At 40.7% G+C, this 19,527-nt stretch overlaps 1 protein-coding gene across 4 annotated transcripts in view; it reads right to left on the bottom strand.

The window, feature by feature from the left end:
• RUNX2 (RUNX family transcription factor 2) overlaps positions 1–19,527 on the bottom strand; it is a 217,353-nt gene that overhangs the window by 132,423 nt on the left and 65,403 nt on the right. For all 4 annotated transcript variants that reach the window (XM_038176222.2, XM_038176219.2, XM_038176223.2 and 1 more), the window contains 2 exons: positions 15,201–15,357; positions 9,478–9,582 (listed from right to left, as the gene is read on the bottom strand). In XM_038176222.2, coding sequence (XP_038032150.2) covers positions 9,478–9,582; positions 15,201–15,357 — 262 coding nt within the window. The remainder of the gene's footprint in view (positions 1–9,477; positions 9,583–15,200; positions 15,358–19,527) is intronic.

The following is a 19,527-nucleotide window of genomic DNA, read 5'->3' as shown; positions in this document are numbered from 1 at the left end:
TAATTAAACCGTCTGACTCCGCCGTGAAGCTGAGGAGGCTCCCATATGAAAGCCAGATTACTGCTGAGCTGCAAGGGCCACAGCCTCTGGGAAAGGAAAGCAATAAGCACATCAGCATGGAGAAAGGGAACATTTCAAACCAGGGTGGACATTTCTGCAGACTGACTGAGAGTTTCAAGCAAGCAGGCATGGAAGAGGAAAACATGAAAGACTACACACTGGTTATTTATGTCTAACATGGAGGGGCTCACCAGTATCCTAAAATATACTAAAATGTGACAGACTTCAAAGTATAGCCCTTCAATGTAACTTTTGAAAAAGCAGGCTCTAAAGCCCCCTTCTAAAAGATTTAAACAATAGTGTTCACTTACAGAGATCTGCGCAACCTGTGGATATATAGGGTAGGATAAATCAACCTTTAAACATACCAGTTTTTCTCTTCTGACCACAATGGGCCACAGATGACTAGCTGGGACACCATATCTAGCTTTTAGACAACTGCACTTGAAAACCAATCCACGCTGCGTCTCTCTGAAAATTTTATCCATATGTCCCTTTACAAAAATGATTTTCATTTGGATTGCTTAGGTGATGAATTAAAACACTGAATAAATTACATTCACAGCTCTAACACTGAGCCCTCTTCTGTGTTCAACACTTCTTTCTACAGAGGTGGTAATTTTATTATAGTGCTGTTTTTACAGACAATTGTTCAAAGACATCAAAAAAAAAAAAAGACTAAAAGTGTAAGTGGACCCATAGCTCAGATCATCAAAGCCAAGAAGTATCCAGTGTGAAAATTAAAAAAACAGGTTCCACAAATCTAATGTTTACTGTAACAAGAGATCCCAGGAACAAAAAAAAGTACATTATTCGTAATTTATTTGGTGTCCTAGAAGCCTGGAAACAACATTATTGCATTTCATATGTCTACAGTGCTTAATAAATTCACTTCATAAATTGAATTAATTGCAGTATATTGTTCTCTAAGAATCTATATAAAAATATGGGTCTTGTACAAATGTGGAATGTATGCCCAGAGAAATTGTAGGAAATGCCCAAGGCCAGGCTAGATGGGATTTTGAGCAACCTGGTCTAGTGGCAGGTGTCCCTGACCATGGCAAGGGGTTGGAACTAGATGATCTTTAGCTTCTCTTCCAACTCAGAGCATTCAATGATTCTGTGATATATATGTAGTCTCTGCAGAGTACCCTCTATATTGTCTAACCCAGTAAGTGTGTTGTATGTCCAGGTCCCTATTTTCCAAACTCTATACTAGAGAGAAACACAGGTTTGAAAATATGTATTTGAAAATATGTCAAATAACTGTGAATACCATCCACTTTTGATGGGCAGTCTCTGAATTTCTGACCCTTTTTAACACTGCCATTTAAATTTGGGCTTCTTTTGCAGATTTAATCTAGGATTTACCATGTGGAAACAACCATACTACAACATACATACATCATACATCATACAACATACTACAACCATACATACAACAACCATACAACACGTACTACAACGGTGCCTGCTAGTACTTCTTTCCAAGAAGGCTCTGCAACAATGTGAAGATGCTGTACAGAATTGTCTGCCTGACTTACTAACTTACTAACTTGCTCTTAGAACAGTGAGACAAAATACCACAAGTGCCTCTGCATGCACGTAACATTTAAGACCATGCCTACTACTGCGGGAAACCAGGAATGGGCAGGTATAGTTCCCCGGTATTCTTTGTAGGTAACACCCATAAGGTGTATTATAACCTTTACACTGTTTCTAACATGGCTGCAATATTTTAATTAGGGTGAGAATGTTACTGAACACTATGCCAACCGCTAAATAACCTGAGCTTTAATCTCAGCAGTTCACACAAGCCAAGCTGAGTAGGACCTGAGTAGTACCTGGCTACTTAAATCCTGCAAGAAGTGATAAATGATGTAGATAGCAACATTTTTAAAGATGTGTCTGTATGGCACTCATTATGGCAGCTGTACTGATACTTCAAAGGCAGCTTTAAACAAACCCTTATATTGTCAGAAATGTAGCATGGACAGTTCACAGTTCGTTAAAAGACAAAACATCCACCAAAAAGCTGGGAAAATCCATGCTGAGCTCAGTATCTGTGGCTGTATGGTGCTCACTACTGGAGCTACCTGCTTTAAAGCTAGCACAGGCTGTCTGAATTTAATAGCAATGATTGGCTACACCCTACAACTATAATATCTCATCATCTCATCTGACTTCATCCACCTCAAAAACAGGGCGCCTAGTCTAGGCTAGTCATCTAGCCTCCATTTATAATCAATGGAAAGGGACGGACACCCCTCAAGGGCAATTAATTCCACTTTAAGATAGGTATTAAGATAGGTGGGATGAATCACTCGCTCCCTGGAAGTGCCTGGATCTCTTCATTCACTACAGGAGAAACCTACCCTACATTTCTAGTTTTCAGAGAGCTGAAAGCTGTCTTCAGCCAGTAGTGACCACTGTCTTCTCCAGGCAGTGACAGAACTGTGCTCAGTTAGCAGGTCTACAACATGTGAGATGTGTAATAATGGATCTGAGTAGACATACGCATTAAGGAACCTGGTTGTCTTCATAAGAATAAGGTTTCTGGCACCCCAAACATGCTGCAGCATGAGATCATTACTAAGTTTCTTCCCCTGAAGTTTCAATTAAGTATGATGTTCTTCCTCATTTCCTCTTCTGCATTCCTTGTCTGGTTAAATCAGCATCTGTGTCTCACTTCTGGGATGACCATGTTTCAGTGGAGAATGAAGTTTATGCGGAGAATAAAAACAAATTTTATATAAAATGTATAAAGAAATTTAGGACTGCTATCAAGGAAGACCTGTGTAAGTGCTCTACTTACACCACTGTGATGCAGCCTCTCCCAGACACATTTGCCCTGTTCTCTTCTTCCCAACCCACTTTCTAGAGTGGAAGGAGGAAAGAGATGATACACTGAAGTGTGAGAAAAAAATGCTGATATTAGAAACAATGAGCTAAAAGCATTTCAAAAGTGAAGGTGTACAAGAGTTTAAGTTCTTGTGGGAGGAGAGTATCGAGCTAAGTGGTCTGGGAAAAGCTTCTTCAAAGCCTTTTTTCTACCATCTTCTTCCACAGTATCTGTATATAGTGTCACAGATATAAAAATCGCTTTCACTTTTCCTTTCCTCCTAGTTGTGCCATATGGAGATGCAAAGTGCATTCACTTACTCTGCTGACTTCATCTGTTTGGTTATAACCCCTTTTTCCACATGTATTTTCAGTGGAGGCTGTAAGCTATTCGGAGCAAGACTCTTCTCATACAGCTGTGTGGCACAATAGGGCCACGATTTTGTTTGTGGCTTGGAGAGACTTTTTGAATACAAATGACAATAGCTGCAATGTATCAAAAACTACCATAATGGTCATCCTGCATGCCAAACGTACTAGGACAAGGCTGTTTGAAGCCTCTACAAAAGAATGGAAATTATCCGTTTTCAGTTGACAAATAGAAATCATTACCATTGGTGAGCACATCTTAGGGAATGGTTTTAGGGTCAGGCTTGCCCACTTGTTTTACATCATCTTCTAAAAGTCTTTTCCCTCTCATTCTAATAGGGAATCCACAGTCAGCTGCCATCACAGCAATGTCCTCTTATGGTGAGAGGCAGCCAGTGGATCACTTAGTCCCATAGGATCACTTAGCTTTCACAACTGCATTATAAATTCAAGCCGTGAGTGAACCAAGTAGGTTTCGCTTTCGTCTTCCCCTACGCACTACACCAGCAGATGAAAGGTGTGATCACCGGAAAAGACACGACTTTGTCTTAGACTTTTCCTCAAACTGTGAGTTTTCTGACCCAGCCCCTGTCTAGCCGCAGTGGAAAAACACGAAGCTGCTAGTCCTTGGGATGTAGCTACCATCCAAAACAGCAGCCTGACGTCAGCCTGGTCACCTTGCTCCAGAGGCACGCACCACAGTCGGGGTGCTGGAAGCCCTGATCTGTGGGTTACACACCTATCTGAGACACGAATCTAAACCACTGGCATACGTACTGCCTGCCACGTCTCAGGAGGAACACCTAAACCAGCCCTACAGTTTCTCACAGCCTCCGGAAATGCCCAGGAGCTCTTCTCCAGACCTGAATTAATGAGATTTTGTCAAATTCCACATTAGCAAAAATAAACCAGCAGCAAATGATACCGAGTGAAACTATGTCTGGCATTTACACTGCAGAAAGGGCCTGGTGCTGCGCCCCTGGGACCAGAAACACTGAGGCTGCTCACGGGAGCCCAGGACCACCAGCCTGCAATGCCCTGCGGTTCCCCACTTGGCTCAAATATGGGAATTATATGCATGGTGAAGAACCTAAACCCCACAGCACAGCCACGCCAAACATTTCTTGGGCCGTATAATCACATTCTGCCTCCTTTCTTACAAAGGGGCATTGTAACGCAAACATTAAACTTTGCAGAGTCATTTAGAACAATTTACAAACCACCAAAGCGCCCACTGCGCTCCCAGCAAGGCTGGTAGAAATCTGGAATAACCCAGCTGATTTCAGTAGAGATGTGTCACCATGAAAGACACCAGCACAAGGCACAGATTTTCTCAGCTCAGTTTAGATGAAAGCTTGGGACTTTTTCATCGTATCTCAGGGTGTTTAGCATCAATTTTAAAACCTCCTGGCTGTGCCCAAACACGTGCAGATGCAAACTTCCATGTTCAGTTTCGGCAATGGTATCGCTTGCAGAAATTGCTATGCTGCAGTTCTGGTGCAAAGCACATGTGAGGAGTACAACCTGCTTGTAAAATTTCCTCTCCTGCAAACTATACCTCTCTGCACTGCACAAATTCACCGCAGTGAAAAAAATTCAATATATTCTTGGGAAGGAAGGGGGCTGGTGTAGTGGTTTTTGAAGGCAAGCCAGAGAATATTCTAAACTGGGGACACACAGCATGCTTTAACTGCTGTGATAATTCTGGATAAAGAGATGTTAAGGATCTAGCTCCTTGCTGTAGCATGCCATGTGTCCCTGAATAAAATTACTGCCATGCAGGCTGTTAGCGAAGGAATGCGTAAACAGACAATGTATCCTTGCATCAGTTCCACAAAATGTTGCACAACACAAATGCCTCTCGATGTGTCATTTCCTGCTTGGCCACCAGCCCAGCTCCTGACAGTCAGTCAACAAAAAAAAAAAAAAAAAAAAAAAGAAAAGAAAAAAAAAAAAGACAAAAAAAAAGTAAAGAAAAAAAAAAAAAGAGAAGAGAAGAAAAGGAAAAAAAGAAAAAAAAGGAAAAAAAAAAAGGAAAAATGAAAGAAAAAAAATACTCAAAGATTTAAAGCTATTCTACTCACAAGCACATTCCACTAGCCCCAGCTTTATCCCTCCACCCTCTGCCTTTGAAAGAAAAGAGAGAGAACTTCCTAAACACTGTTATGGTTTTAAGTCTAGGAATTTCAAAAATCTCAATCGCTTATCTGCATTTTATAAGTCAGCCGGCCAAACAGTTAATACAAAGGCTGACCAGAAGCTCTCGCTTCTCTTTTGCTGTCTTTTGTACTGCAGGGACAAAAAGGCAATGTTTGCTCATACCTTTCCTCACGTGTGCACCTTACAAGCTAGGGCGGCAGGGAAATATTCGGGAGCTGAATGAAATGCAGTAGTTTCCTCCCACCAAAACATCCTAGTCCAAAGCTCACAGATACTTTTCCATTCATGCTGATAGACAAAATTGTGGTCAGTGACTTCCGAGACTATCTTTAACAGGAGATGAACTGAAGTCCTTGGAAGCCAGGCAAAATATAAAAATATATGCACTTCTCCTCCCTCTTTCCTCATGATTTCCCTACTGACTGTGTTTGCAGAAAAAGCAGCCAGGAAGGAGGACTTGTCTCCTGTTTCACAGGTACCGCCATGGAAGGGCAAATCACTATTTCTGTGTTTGAAATGAGGGATGGCAAAGCATTAAAGGGGATTTAGGTAAAGGATTTGTTTTCTTTTTTCTTTTCTTTTTTTTTTTTTTTTTCCTTGTAATTCCTTTACAGTGAAATCTTTCTATCTGTTGGTCAGTTATGAGCTCATGACAACTCAGTTCTCCAGAAAACTTCTTTCAGCCCTCCCAGCTGGAAGGCAGCTCTGCTGGATAAGTTCTGTATATGGCAGAAGTTTTATATGGGATATGGGGAGAAAAATAAATATCTGCAGGATTTCCCAATGATTCCCAAAAATCTTATACAATCCAGTCTCTTGACTCCATCATTCAGAATGCAATGCGCTGTCTCAGTTCAGCACAGACACTGTGCAACACAGTACATGTCCCTCTTTGGTAATCTAGATAGACTAAAATAATTCTAAAAAGAAAAAAAAAAAAATCTTTTCCTGGGAGTAACCATCGGTATACCTTTTCTCACATAGAAACGGGTAGGTTTTCCTAGCAGAGCAACCTGACATCACTGTCTCTATTAAAATATTTTAAAATAATAATAGAGAGGTAATGCAGCAAGCTTCTACAAGCACACGTTTAATACAACTAAATGGCATTTACATTAAGAACCTGACTTCCTGAAGTGCTGAGCATCCAAAATACCAACTGGAGTCACTGCATGCCATGACTGTTCAGCGTGCTTAATGTCAGGCTCTAAATGATTGTGATATCTGTCATTGTCTTGCTGCTGCTCCTGCTGCTGCTGGAAAACATGCAGCATTTATTTGCTCGAGTCAACTTGCCAGCAGAAGGTCAAAGTGCTTTGCCTATAAACAAGCCTTACAAATTCATGATCTTAAGCATGATGTCATGTCTTAAAATGATAAGCTGGCAACAAAGTAAATGACATTTTGTAAAGACGTGCATAATTTTATGTTTACGCTACTTAGAATGAAGGTTCTAATAAGTCATTGGTTGTGTTCCTTTAAAGGGAAGTTTTATAACTGAGATGAATCACAACTGCAAAAGATCAAAGTTAAAAAACATCAATGATGCCATGGGGTACTTTTTAATCTTGTAATGAATGATGATCATGTGCTCTTATGAAGTTGGTCCAACTGCCAACGCCAGATGTGTATATTAAGAAAAAAAGTTGTTTGTGATGTGACAGCTCTGGTTGAGCTGCCAGAGAGAAGAAAACTCGGATAACGTGCTTGAGATGTCTGCGTGAAATACAGATCCTGGCAGAGAGGGGCACTATTTGCCGATACATAATTTGTTAAGAAAAACACATTTGCTATCAGAGCCACTTGTAGGCTTGAATTCCTCCTTGCCTCCAACCACCTAATTTTCCTTTTGCAATGTAAATGCCAGATACACTTCTTGAATGATTGCTAGCAAAGAGTAATAAGTCTACACGAGTGCAGGGGCTCCCTGAAGAAAGCAGAACTTCAGTGAAACTCCCACAGTACTTCTAGAGCTACAGTTTCCCTGAAAACTCAGTTTAAATAGCTGGTCATTCTAGAGGCATCACAGATGACGGCATCCAGCTGAAATGACAGAACTTGAAGAACCAAACTGACTCGAGCGTAGAACTTCAATATATAGCTGAAATACTAAGATTCAAGGCTCCTTAAAAAGGGCTTTCTCAACAAATAAATAAAGACAGCAAGAAGTCCAGACAGAAAGTCCATCTGGACTACAAGAATTGATTTTGTATGTTACTAGGCATTCCTAGTTTCGGCTGAAATCCACGGCAATAGCAGATAGGTATCATGTGCAGAGGCTTTCTTCCAAGACTAACCTAAAAAACTCAGGAAGAACATGGAAATCTTATGAAGTTATATTAACATGGCCTCACTTTTAATCCACAAAGCCTCAGAATGGTTTAGTCCCAGTCTAAGGACCAACTGCAGGTTCCCTTTCTGTGCCACACCGAGTAGCCCACGCTGTTCTCTGTACCATTTTCAAATCACTCTGCTCTGTCACAGCATTTTTTAATCTCTGCTAGGAGATTTCCTCTCCTGGAGATACCTCAACACCTGAAAGCAGCTCAAAATGGAAAAGGCTAAATGACAGGTAACTTATTCTCTGGGTTTTACACCGTGAATGCATTTTGCTCAGTGTCTCCAAGCAAGCTGCACGCGACAACACTTGTGGGTGAATATCAAAAAGGGTGCTGCTTCAGCTAGGGAGGGACGGCAGAACAGAAATCCCCTTGCTGGGACAGACAGACACCTCAGATGTCAGTGGGCAGCAACACAAGTATCTACGGAATGAGATGCATCCACAGCTATCTGTTTTCCCTTATCCGTTACTCTAGGTGAGACACTACAGCCAGGCAGCTCTTACAAAAGGCATTTCAGTGGCAGAGGAGATGGCACCACAGCGTGTATTAGCACGAGAAATACTTCACTGTGTGAATCCTCTCTACTTCTGTCTTTGTGGTATTTCAGCTAAACTCCCTGAAAGCTCCTTAAAGGTCTCATTTGTATGTGCAGATCAAAGGCAAAATAATTATTTGAGATGCTTCCATTACAGGGATTTTTTTAAGTGTGGTTATTCATCAAATAATTCTTAATCTCTACATGTAATTTAAATACAGCTATACCTAGGTAATCCAATCAATTTAGAAAGAGTTGTTCTAGTCAGATTAAGAAAAAACTGGCTCATCAGTGATATCCATAAGATGTGAGACTGGTTACCAGCTAAATGTGTGAGACAGAGAGACAAACCAAGAAATCATGATGGATTAACCAGACTTGACTGTATCTAAAAGCAAATGCCATCCACAAAATTGCTGGAACATGGCAAAACACACTTGTCATAAAAATGTAGCCAGTAATCATTGCAAATATATTCTTAGTAAATTAGAAAGGTGCACTGCTATGAGGTTAACATGCTGGGTGAAAATCTGATGGACTATGCTTAAATTAAATATACTTTCTGTGCACAAATAAGAAACAAAGATCATGCTGTTTATACACTGCTTTCATAGCTTTCTTTGGCCCCCAGGGTTTTGTGATGAGTCCACAGCCGAAAACCAATTTCAGGTATGATGAGATTAATGAGGTACATTAATTATCTGATGGCAAAAGAATTTAAGGGCAAACAAAAAGGCACTATATTATATATTTTCTCTCTGTGCTAGGACTGATCCTGTAAGATCAGTCTGCTATTGTGTTCTAAACGTCTCCAGTTTGAAGCTTATGGGAGTTTAGGGAATTCAGCATGTTGCAGGATTGCATCTATTATGCCTAAATCAGATTATATATAAATACCGTGGGTTTAGTTCTCATTTACACTGGCAGATAATGTATCAAGACCTTGATGTGAATGAGAATCAGGTTTGTGATTGCCCAAATTCAGCCAAGCACTTAAGTGTGTGTTTAATGCAAGTATGTGTGTGGTCCAATAGACTCCAAATTAAGCATGCGCTTACAGATTTTGCTGAGCAAGGCCCAGTGTTTGACAAAGATATATATTTCATTTATGGGTCTCTGTTAAACAAAATTAAGCAGGCGTAAGTGTAAAAATAAGAGCATAATACTCACTTCTTGGCTCCCTTGGCCCATCCACTGTAACCTTTATAGCTCTGTGGTATGTAGCGACTTGGGGGGGATTTGTCAGGACAGTTATTGTCAAAGTAAAGCTCTTCCCTACAAAGGGAAAAAAACAACAAGGAATGAGTGATTACAACATGAAAACAGTCACATGCATGTTCAGTAAAGAATCAGAGACGTTTAAAATTATTCCCTGTCGTTACCACAATCGTGAAAATTAAAAACATAACTGACCATAGGAGTTTTCCTCCCCTTCAGTTTTACTCTATGTCAAGAATATGTCCATGTGTTGACAATCTAAATGTTCCTTATTTAATAATGGGTCATCATACAATGACAGAACAAAAGTGATTCACTGCTGAGGACAAGCCAAATTCTTTTCTGTATTGAAAGTGGTGTAAATCCAAAGCAAGTCAGATAATTTAAAAATTTACTCCAGTTTTGCAGCTGTGTGACAGAGAGCAGAATGTGGCCACATGTTATTTACTTCACACAGCTTTATCATTTCATTTGTTTGACTCGACTACAATAAGATGAGGAAAGACTGTATTTTCCTCCTGGGAGTCATTTTAACAGGGAACCAGTGTCTCCTGTCCTTCATATGCCAGGGGTAATGTAATGATATCATTATTACTGGAACAGACTTTTTTTCCTTACATATATTCCATCTATTAAACACTAAGAAAGCCCTCGGTTTTCCAAAGACAGCAAGAAAGCCCTTTGTGCACACACGCTTCCCTCCTAAGCCTGCATCTTTACTTTTCAGAGCTCAAATTCACACAGATATTGCACAAGCTCATCTGGAGCCTTCGGCTGAATGAAAATGTTAAAAATAAATAAATGAGCTGAGCTGAGTGAGCCCGAGCGCACATTCTCACAAGCCACTGGCCTCCGTTCGGGGGACTCACTGACAGTTGTAATCTGTTAGATATGCAACGGTTAGTCATGTCAGATAGTCAAAACTGAAAACTGTTTCAAGACAGGAAAAGGTGGGCGTATAACAGTGACTCAATAAAAGTCAGCAATCTTGGGCCTTCTTGCTCGTTTAAACTGCTACTTTACCAGACTCTTAAATATTTTTTTTCTTTCTCTCTGTCTATGTGCATTTTTGTTGCCTGTGCTTTTCCTCTTGTTGAACTCCAAAGGCATTCGATCAAGACACAAATCTTCAACAATATGTAGCAGCACAAACTTAACGCAGTTTTTTCAAGCCTAATATAGAACAGCTTATATAAAAGGCATAATACAGAACAGAGCTTTGGCTGTCAAATCTAGTAATTGGTCTTTCTTTCTGGTCCAAGCTGTATATATGCCCCAAACCTGCCTGAGACATGCATCATTTATTATCCAGAGTGCGACTTCAAAACGTCTTGGCTATATTTTTCATGAATCAAAATGTGACAAGGATTTATTTTTTTTTAAAGGAAATATAACTGTCACTTGGAGTAAAGTGATTTTCCAGGTTTAGCTGCGCTCCAGCTGCACCCACCTCTCCGTGAGAGTGGAGGTCAAGACGCTGGCAAAGGTGTAAAAATCTCAAGAGGCTCAGTTCGGCCTCGGATGCCAACAGAGATGCATGGCTGAAGGTGGCTCCCCCCAGTTCCACGGGGAAATGGGTTATTTCACACCACTTTTCAGAATGGCCACCACGGGAGAGTAAGGTGTTTGTAGGATGTCCAGTCTTTCAGTCCTGCCTGTCCTCAGCCCCCCCATCTAACCTGTTTCTTTTGCTGGTGCCGGCATGCACGCAGGCAGAGCTCAGACGTACAGCAGCTTCCCTAATGAAGCATACAGTGCCTGCATGCCTGCTTGTTTAGGTCTGAAAGGCTCTGAGCCTTTTATCCCTATCCAAGCAGGAATTCAGCCTATTGCCTGGATACCTATAAATTCACCAGGGACAGACTCAAGGCCTCCGTTAGCACTAGCCTATCGTGTCAAAGAGCTCGTATGAAATCATACGATGCCGCCATGCAGACCACAGTTACCCATATAAAACGAGTAGAATACTATTGGCAGCTGCCAAAGATGCTAAAGGGATTTTCCATACACCTCGGAATGAAGAATTTGGCCTTCCAACGCTACCGTTCCTACTTCTGTGCCAAATCAGTACTGAAGTCTATTACAACTAAAAATTAGCCCAGCAAAACATACTATTTCAAAGACTCTGTAAACTCATTCTGTAGAAAAGCACTGCAAGGTTTTCTGCACTAAATATATCCTCGGATGATACAGCAGCCAGCAAATACACACTCCTTCATAAAGAGCTGCGTTTCGACCTCGCCTGTGAGCACTTCATTACTGCCTCTCAGCCAGCCCAAGTTGAACAGGTAAGCACCTAATTTGAAAGGGAAACTGGTTTTGTTCCCTAGCTGGTATTCTAACACACAGAAGCATTAATGAAGTAACATTCATGAAGCCCCACCGCACTCAGTAAACAATACATCGCTTTATTGCAGGGCGCTGCACAGCCCTGCCAGCACGCTCAGGTTCCAGAGCTTTCAAGAGATGATTTACATATTACAGGATTAAGAACAAAATAAATTTTTAAGGTCACACGTTTCAATGATGCCTATGCTTTCCACAGATAGATGTAACTGATTTCACAGATATCCTTCCTCTGCTACGAAATCCTTTAATGCACTTTTTACCGTTTGCCTTTATGCCCTTAGTCATTTCAACTATCCACTTTCAGAAGCTAAAGACTAATTGTAGTACTCTTTTATTAAATTCCCTAGCCAAGCAGGCATCTGGCACTACTGCTTTAGTGTGTCTAAACTGTGCATTCTTTGTTATTCACACATGTGAGTCTAGCCGACACAGAAAAGGACGAGATGGACATATGTTGAAGCACAAGGCAAAAAACAGAAATTAGCTTGAAAGGAGACTCAGCAGCTTGTGTGTGTTGCATATTTTTTCAGTTAGATACTAATGTGATTAAAGTATCAGGAGACAACAAAATTAAGGTTATGATCCCCTGCTTATTGAAGACAGGAATTCTTTCTTCTCTGCGCTGTGGATAAGGCTTGTAAAAGTGAGCTACTGCCTCAAAACCACATACAAACAACTTCTGCATTCACATAAAGAGCTCTGGTTACTTATTCTGATGAATCCAGAAAGGTGTTTAAGAGACATTATACAAACAAAAGCGTGAAGTCAGGGCTTCTGCCAGGCAAGCAGCATTAATATGTATAAAATTCAAGTTTCTCCATTGAGCCATGGGAAGCAAGAAAAAAACGTGGGAGAGAAGGTGAAGTGGTAAGTTGATGATTCAGACTTCACAATCAAATTTAGAGATACAGAGATCAAAGAGCAAGCTGTTTAGAAAGATGTAAATCTAAAGTCAGGAACAGGTGTGGATTAGCTTCTCGCCACCGAAAAAAATGATTTCTTTATTACTTTATTTTTCCTGTTCTACTTCACGACCTGCATCTACCGACATTTGTCTATGTAAGTAGCTTTCTCACTTCTGTTTGCAACTACTGCTTTCTTTCCTGCTATTTTAAGCGGAGTTATAAAAATCTATCATTAATGATAACTCTTTCTCCTTTTCTCTCTCTCTCTCTCTCCCTCTCTGTTCTAAGTCTGGAAGACAAGTCTGGACCAATTTCTCCATCCTGCCTCTGGCAGCAGAATGCAGCATTTCAGATCCTCCACCGAGTCCCGGCTGCTTCAAAGGAAAAGCCCTACTTTCTTCCGTTAAGATCATAAGAAATATAGGGGGAGGGGGTCAGCTCTGTTTGGACATAATTACACTTCATCAAAAGAAGCTTTCTTCATCTTCCATGCGTGAAAAGTCTGCAAGCAGTTAAGTCTGTCTTTTTTCTTCCTTTTTTTTTTTTTTAAATATAAAAATTGCTATTTGGGAAACTAGCCAAAACTCAGAAAGCCAATATAGTAAAACAGTGCACACCCTTTGTTTTTCTTTGAAGTCTCTTAAATAAATATGTTGAGGGTTTGAAAAGTACACTATCGCTTTTCCATAGATTCTACCCAGACTGATCAGAGAAAAGTTCTATTCCAAATCTACTAGATACCAATATAAATTAAATTACTGGAACAAAATTTCAGAAGTTTTGTGTTTACATGTGTCTATATCTATAGCCACTGAGGTTGTAGGCTCTCTAGTTCATTTCCTATGTTTTAATAAAAAAGTATATATCATACATTTCAAATGAAATTCACAGATCAGAGGTAGTACATCATATCTCAGTTCTTTTTCAGCTCTGCTGAAATACTGATACACTGCTGAACTTTTACTGTAAGGCAAGCATTAGTGATGGAGCCAGGGAACCTTCAAACCTAATCCATCAGCAGAATAACAAAGCAGGCTGTTTTTTCAAAGAAAGCAAGACAAATGGAAGAGGAAGGTAGCACCTTATCCAAAAGGGCAGTGAAGTTTGCATTTATACTGCATTACTTCTGCAGTAGTTATTCTGCATTTTGAGTTATTCTTTATTATCAATAATTTTCAAGTTGTAAAATAATTGTTTAGCCAGGTTACTAAAATAAAAAAGTAGCCACTCAAGCCACACTTATGGAATCACTTTCACAAAACACCAGTAATTGTAAAAGCATTCTGACTGACTTAAACTATCTAGGCCTCTGTCATATGTTTGATTTTTTTTTTTTTTTGACAAATGTTCTTTCCTTACCTATGATGAATTACAACTGCTTTTTTTAAGGAATACTATTGTAAATTAGCTTTATTGCTAATTCCCAGCACAGACCGTTCAGCTTTTATTTCTTTGTTTCCCTCCATGCAGGGCTGGTTTAAAAATGAATAATTACTGTGAGTACGTAAAGCAAAAATATTTAGGTTGAAGCAAGGACTGATATAACAAACTCCTCTGAGGATTTCTGCAGCAAAGACTGAAGTGCCAGCTTCCTTCAAGCGATCCTTTCAATCATTACCTCAAATTTTAAGGCAGCTACAAGAATCTTAAATTCTTTTCCGGCTTGCAGTGATTACAAAGGCTTTCTATAACTGCAGTGTGCTTCCCAGGTTACAGGAAGGTCCTGAACAGCTGGAGGACAATGACAGCACTCTAAATCTTCAAAAAAATTGAAAGTCACCCGCCCTGACATTTAAAGTAAAGGTTAAATTTCGTTCAAGCCAAAGCTTATAGCAATTCATAAAAAAGTCAGCCAGGTTACTAAAAAGAAAAGTAAGGCGTATCTCTGCGGGTCATATGTAGTTTGATCGTAAAGGGCAGGGAAGTCACTAGAAAGCTTTCTACCAATAGCTGTAAGCCCTTAAAGAATATAACCTATAGCACATGTGATATGCAAAACCGCCTTAATTATAGCTCTTCTGCAACGACTTCAGAAGAAGCTCTGCTGCTAAAGGGAATTCTGCGTCTCTCGTTACCGTGGCCTGAGATGCACTATCTGACTGTACAAAACTCATCACAAATATCCTCACTTTCTTCCACTTTTGCTGTTCAATTAGAATAGGGAACCAAGGTACTCTGTGAATCATTTTTGTAAAACTGGTGTCTCAAAAATGAACAAAGACGCGGCAGAAAAACTTTGCGAGGGAGAAAAACACTTCACTTGGTTGGACAAAGTTTGCTGAAGCTTGCAAATAAAAGATGCATTCATAAAAGGCTGACAGCGATTTATTTACACGCTAATCTGTATTTCCTTGTGAAATGAGTCTGATGTCTAGACTTTTCTTTTGCTTCACTATGAACGCGTACAGCGCAGTGGCCTACCTCTTCCACTTCTTCCCACAAATCGTAAGTCATTGAATCTGGCCACCTGGTTCTTCATCACGGCAGAAGCGTTTCGCAGCTCTGCAGAGTAGTTCTCATCGTTTCCAGCCATGACAGTGACCACGGTCCCATCGGGCACTTCTCCCAAGGCCACCACCTGTTAAAACGGGAAGAAAAACCACAGCTCGTGAGACAACCCTCGAAAACGCGTGTCGCCGTCCCAGCTTTGCACCCGGCCATGCTCATGACGAAGCTCTGTGGCAGCTTCTCCAGCCAACTGTGGTGAACAGTCATGTGTTAGCTGAACACAGAACAAAGTGCCACATCAAACAAAGAAACATCATGTATTGTCTCCCTCTCTCACAGCCTAATAGGGAGTTACTTCTTTGTTACATTTCTTCTGAAACATTCAACAGCCTTATGTAGAGGGCCTGGTTTAATACTTCCTGAAGGCCAACTTTGTTCTCAGCAACCAGTGTGCAGCAAGAAAACACGAGGCAGGGCTCGTAGCCATAAATTACACACGAGAGCACATTTGAAATGGAAAGTCGGGGATTGCTATCAGCAGCCACAGCACTCAGGCTGGGTTGGTGGTGGTCGGGCCCAGCCTCCCAGCCTGTGGCCGCCTCACGGGGCCACCAGCAGCACCCGCAGACCCATCGCGACGGGTGGCACCGGGGTGGCACCGGGCACGGCTCAAAGCGAGCTGCAATGGAGCACTCCGTGGCTGCAAGTCAAGCTCTTCAGATGCAAGATGAAACAAAGGCTGCATTTCCTCGCAGGCATGTAAATCTTCAGAGCGCTCGCAAGAGTCGCGTGTGGTTAGCACCGATACCCCGCTCAAATTCCAGGATGGGTGAGCAGAATAAATTAAAGTGTTTCTCCCTACGTTGCAGCTCCCTGATAGTCCCACTTCTATGCCTCGGCGGTTCTGTAGTGCTCTAATCTATGATGAGATAAATACCCCAGAGCGGACAGCCACTATATTTTAATTTGAAAACACCAGTGATACCTAAGTTATTGCAACACTGTGACTTTTTAAAGCAAAAACAAAGTTAAACAGGAATACTAAGTTACTAGGAAGAAAACATACACATTTCTTCACACGGTATAAAAAAAAAAACAACTCCACAGAAGTGGAAATAATTTCCTGTTGCCCAGTTAACTAATACTGATGCTAGAAATGCATTTACAACAAAAAGAGGTCCACAAATACTGCACAGCTGAGCTGCAACTTCAAAAAAAAACATAACTTTGAGACACAAAACCTGTTCTTTTGCAATTTCTACCAGTTTACATGGTGAGCTATGATTTTTTATATAACTCATTTTATTCTGTCTCCTGAAATATGCATGACATTTTGTCATAAGCCCTGCTTGAAATGTTTTTCCCATAAATGATCATGCCTGAAACTAATAATTGAAGGTTGCACTGTAATATTAATTAAGTAAAAAGAAAGAGTTCTGAATATATGTGGAGAGCATTGCATGGCCCAGTGCACTGTAAAGTGTTTCTACATGACAACAAAAATTAATGACAAAGGTATACAAAACCTGAAAACATTTAAAATAGACTGTGTTATTGAAAAATGGGGTTCATCTTCTTAAGGGAAAGCATAAAGCAAAGCTGACTGAAAAAAATAAAAATGGATTACCCCGATGCCTTTCTGTTTTTCCACAAAACACCAGGTAACACCACCCAAAATTGAAAACGGAGTCCTGCCACTAACTGCTGTGAGGTCTACGTGGAAGGATTTGACTTTAAAGTGATTCAAATGTCCCTGAGCATGAAAACACAAGAGCCACCTTTGTGGATAAGATCTGAGATGCCACCAGCTCCCTGCCTTGGGTCTGACAGCAACCAGGTCCGAGGGCTTCAAAGCGAGGTGTAAAGAATCCCACTGGAGGCAAATGGTAATCACATCACCAATAATCATCGGCTGAGCAGAGGGGCTGACTCGAACCCTTAATAAATGGCTATCAGCTTAAAGTTTTAAAGTAAGGGGCTGCTTTTAAAGCGCTCCCTTCTCTGTGACAGTGTGCTAACTCTGGGCACTCTTGTTATGCACATTAACGCCCAGGGTGGTTGCAACCTCTGCTTTTTTATTTGTCACAAACAAAAAAAATCGCATTAACTCCAGAAATGCAAAGAAACCGAGAGCACGGGAGGAAGTGCGAGTCTGTCGGGGGCCTCAGAAGAGGGAGTGAAATGACTGCATCCCCTGCTCACCTCCGGCTGCCTAGGAAGCTGGGGCACGCAGCGGGCAGCCTGCAGCACCCCTTGTCCCCAGCTGCATCGCCTGGGCAAGAGGAAGAGAGGCGAACGGGACTCAAAGCCTCTAAAAAGGCCCTTCTGCACCCCTGCCGGTACTTCTCACAGGTTTCTTTCCTAGCTTTCCTCTGTCGATGCTGGTGCAGTTTGGCAGCCCAGGTGGTGGCGTGGAGCTTCACGTGCCGCTGCCGGGCTGGCTGCGCTATCACGCCTGATCGAGGACCGCATCCCGGCTGCAACGCACCGGCTGCTGATGCAGCATGATGCAACATCTCCGGGAGGCTTACGAGGAGAGGGCTGGAGGAAAAGGCGAGCTGAGATCGGGGGTGAAAACACGCAACTTCGGCTATTAAAAGAAAGTCCTCTTACACAAAAAGCTCCCCTGCTATGCTACGGGAGTAAGATGTTTGTAATTTTCCTACTTTCGTGTCTTTTTCTGTCACGAAATACCAGAAGATTACTGCACGTGTAAATAACAGCACTGCCTAGAACAAAGCTTCTTCGCAAAACAAATTTGAAACCTGGGGAAATATAGATCACTGAGAATTTTAAAATGTAACTTTACACATTGAAAGAATTGCATAAACCTTGATTTGGTGATTTTATGCCATGTCTCAATCAAAAATTTTTTGAATATTCATAGAAAATGGATTGCAAGTGCACTGTGAAATGAATAAGAACTAAGTAAAAATTTAAAGATGAAAAGAGCCACAATGCAAGTTTTTTACCTATTCTTCAAACATAAATACCTCCACCATTTCATAGCATTCATTTTCCATATCAAGCTACCTACACATTTTGATGATTAAAATTAATTTTGCTTTCTTTAAAACTCAACATGATACTAGAACTCAGACGAAACCACAAAATAAAAACAAACCTATTCTTACAAGACAAAAATAACTATGTATTTTTTTTGCATAGCACAATTCTCATCTGGTCAGGCAACCTGTTTGCCCGTTTTCTGTCCAGAGGGATTGAAAATTGCCAAAGAATGTATCCTAAAAGATGGAAGCTATATGCATGAAGCAGAAATACTGAACAGGAGCAGGTACTGAGGCTTTCTACAGAGTGAAACGCTTGTTTCAAAAAAAAAAAAAAAAAAAGCTAGTGTACTTGCTAAATAGCTCCCCTCAGACATTGATACCTATCACTTCAATAACTCCTCTTGCAAAATACCGAATTCAAACAGCCTCTGAATGTCAAATCTTCCGTAGTGAGAATGTCTTTTCCAGAGATTGCCAAAAGAGCATCTGATACTATTAAAAATATTTTAATGTTCTATAACTTAAAACAGAATAACTGATTTGCACTACTTTTTTGTTTAAAAATACACATCTGGGCTGACAATTTATACACCAGGTTTCAGCTTGAAGTTATTTAAAACAGCTGAGTTATAAAGTCTGAAAACTGGGGTTTGGAGTGGAAATGCTGACAGACCCTGAACTACTGTGGTGCTACTGGGAGAGATGGTATATATATACCTCACGTCAATTTTTTTCCTGCCTTTATGTCCACTAAGGTGCTTTACTGTTACCAGCCTCATGCAAGACAACATCCAGAAGCCTCTCGTAACATCTAGGGTGGCAATTTGGGTCTTTATGACTTCAGTAAAAACTCCCAGACAGCAGCATAAACAGAGGGCCAAATCCTGATGACTGTACGCAGATAAAGGGCGGCTGGCTATTAAGAAACATCAGTGAGTAAATATGATGTGGATCCCAGTGCACAATATCCATTCCTTTTCTGCTTGAATATTACGAGATTGTGAGAGCTCTGTTAGGAAGTACATGTTTAATGCTCTTCACCACAAAAACAGTTTGCATTAGCAATCTTATTAGTTAGTACATTCAATGCGGACTCCCTCCCCAGAGTGTGTAAATATTAATACTTAAAATTCAAATGTAATACTTAGCCAACATTATTTCACAAAATTATAATCAAACCCAGCACTGTTTATAACATACTTCCTTTCCTGCATATGATTTATATCTGTTTTTTTCTTAAATTAAAACAGTGCTATATCCAGGGTACTTTTTAACTGGAGATCTCTGCG

Source organism: Anas platyrhynchos, chromosome 3 (assembly GCF_047663525.1).
Source record: "Anas platyrhynchos isolate ZD024472 breed Pekin duck chromosome 3, IASCAAS_PekinDuck_T2T, whole genome shotgun sequence".
NCBI classification, from domain to species: Eukaryota; Metazoa; Chordata; class Aves; order Anseriformes; family Anatidae; genus Anas; species Anas platyrhynchos.
The sequence above is the reverse complement of the archived record's forward strand: the minus strand, read 5'-3'. Positions and strand labels throughout refer to the sequence as shown.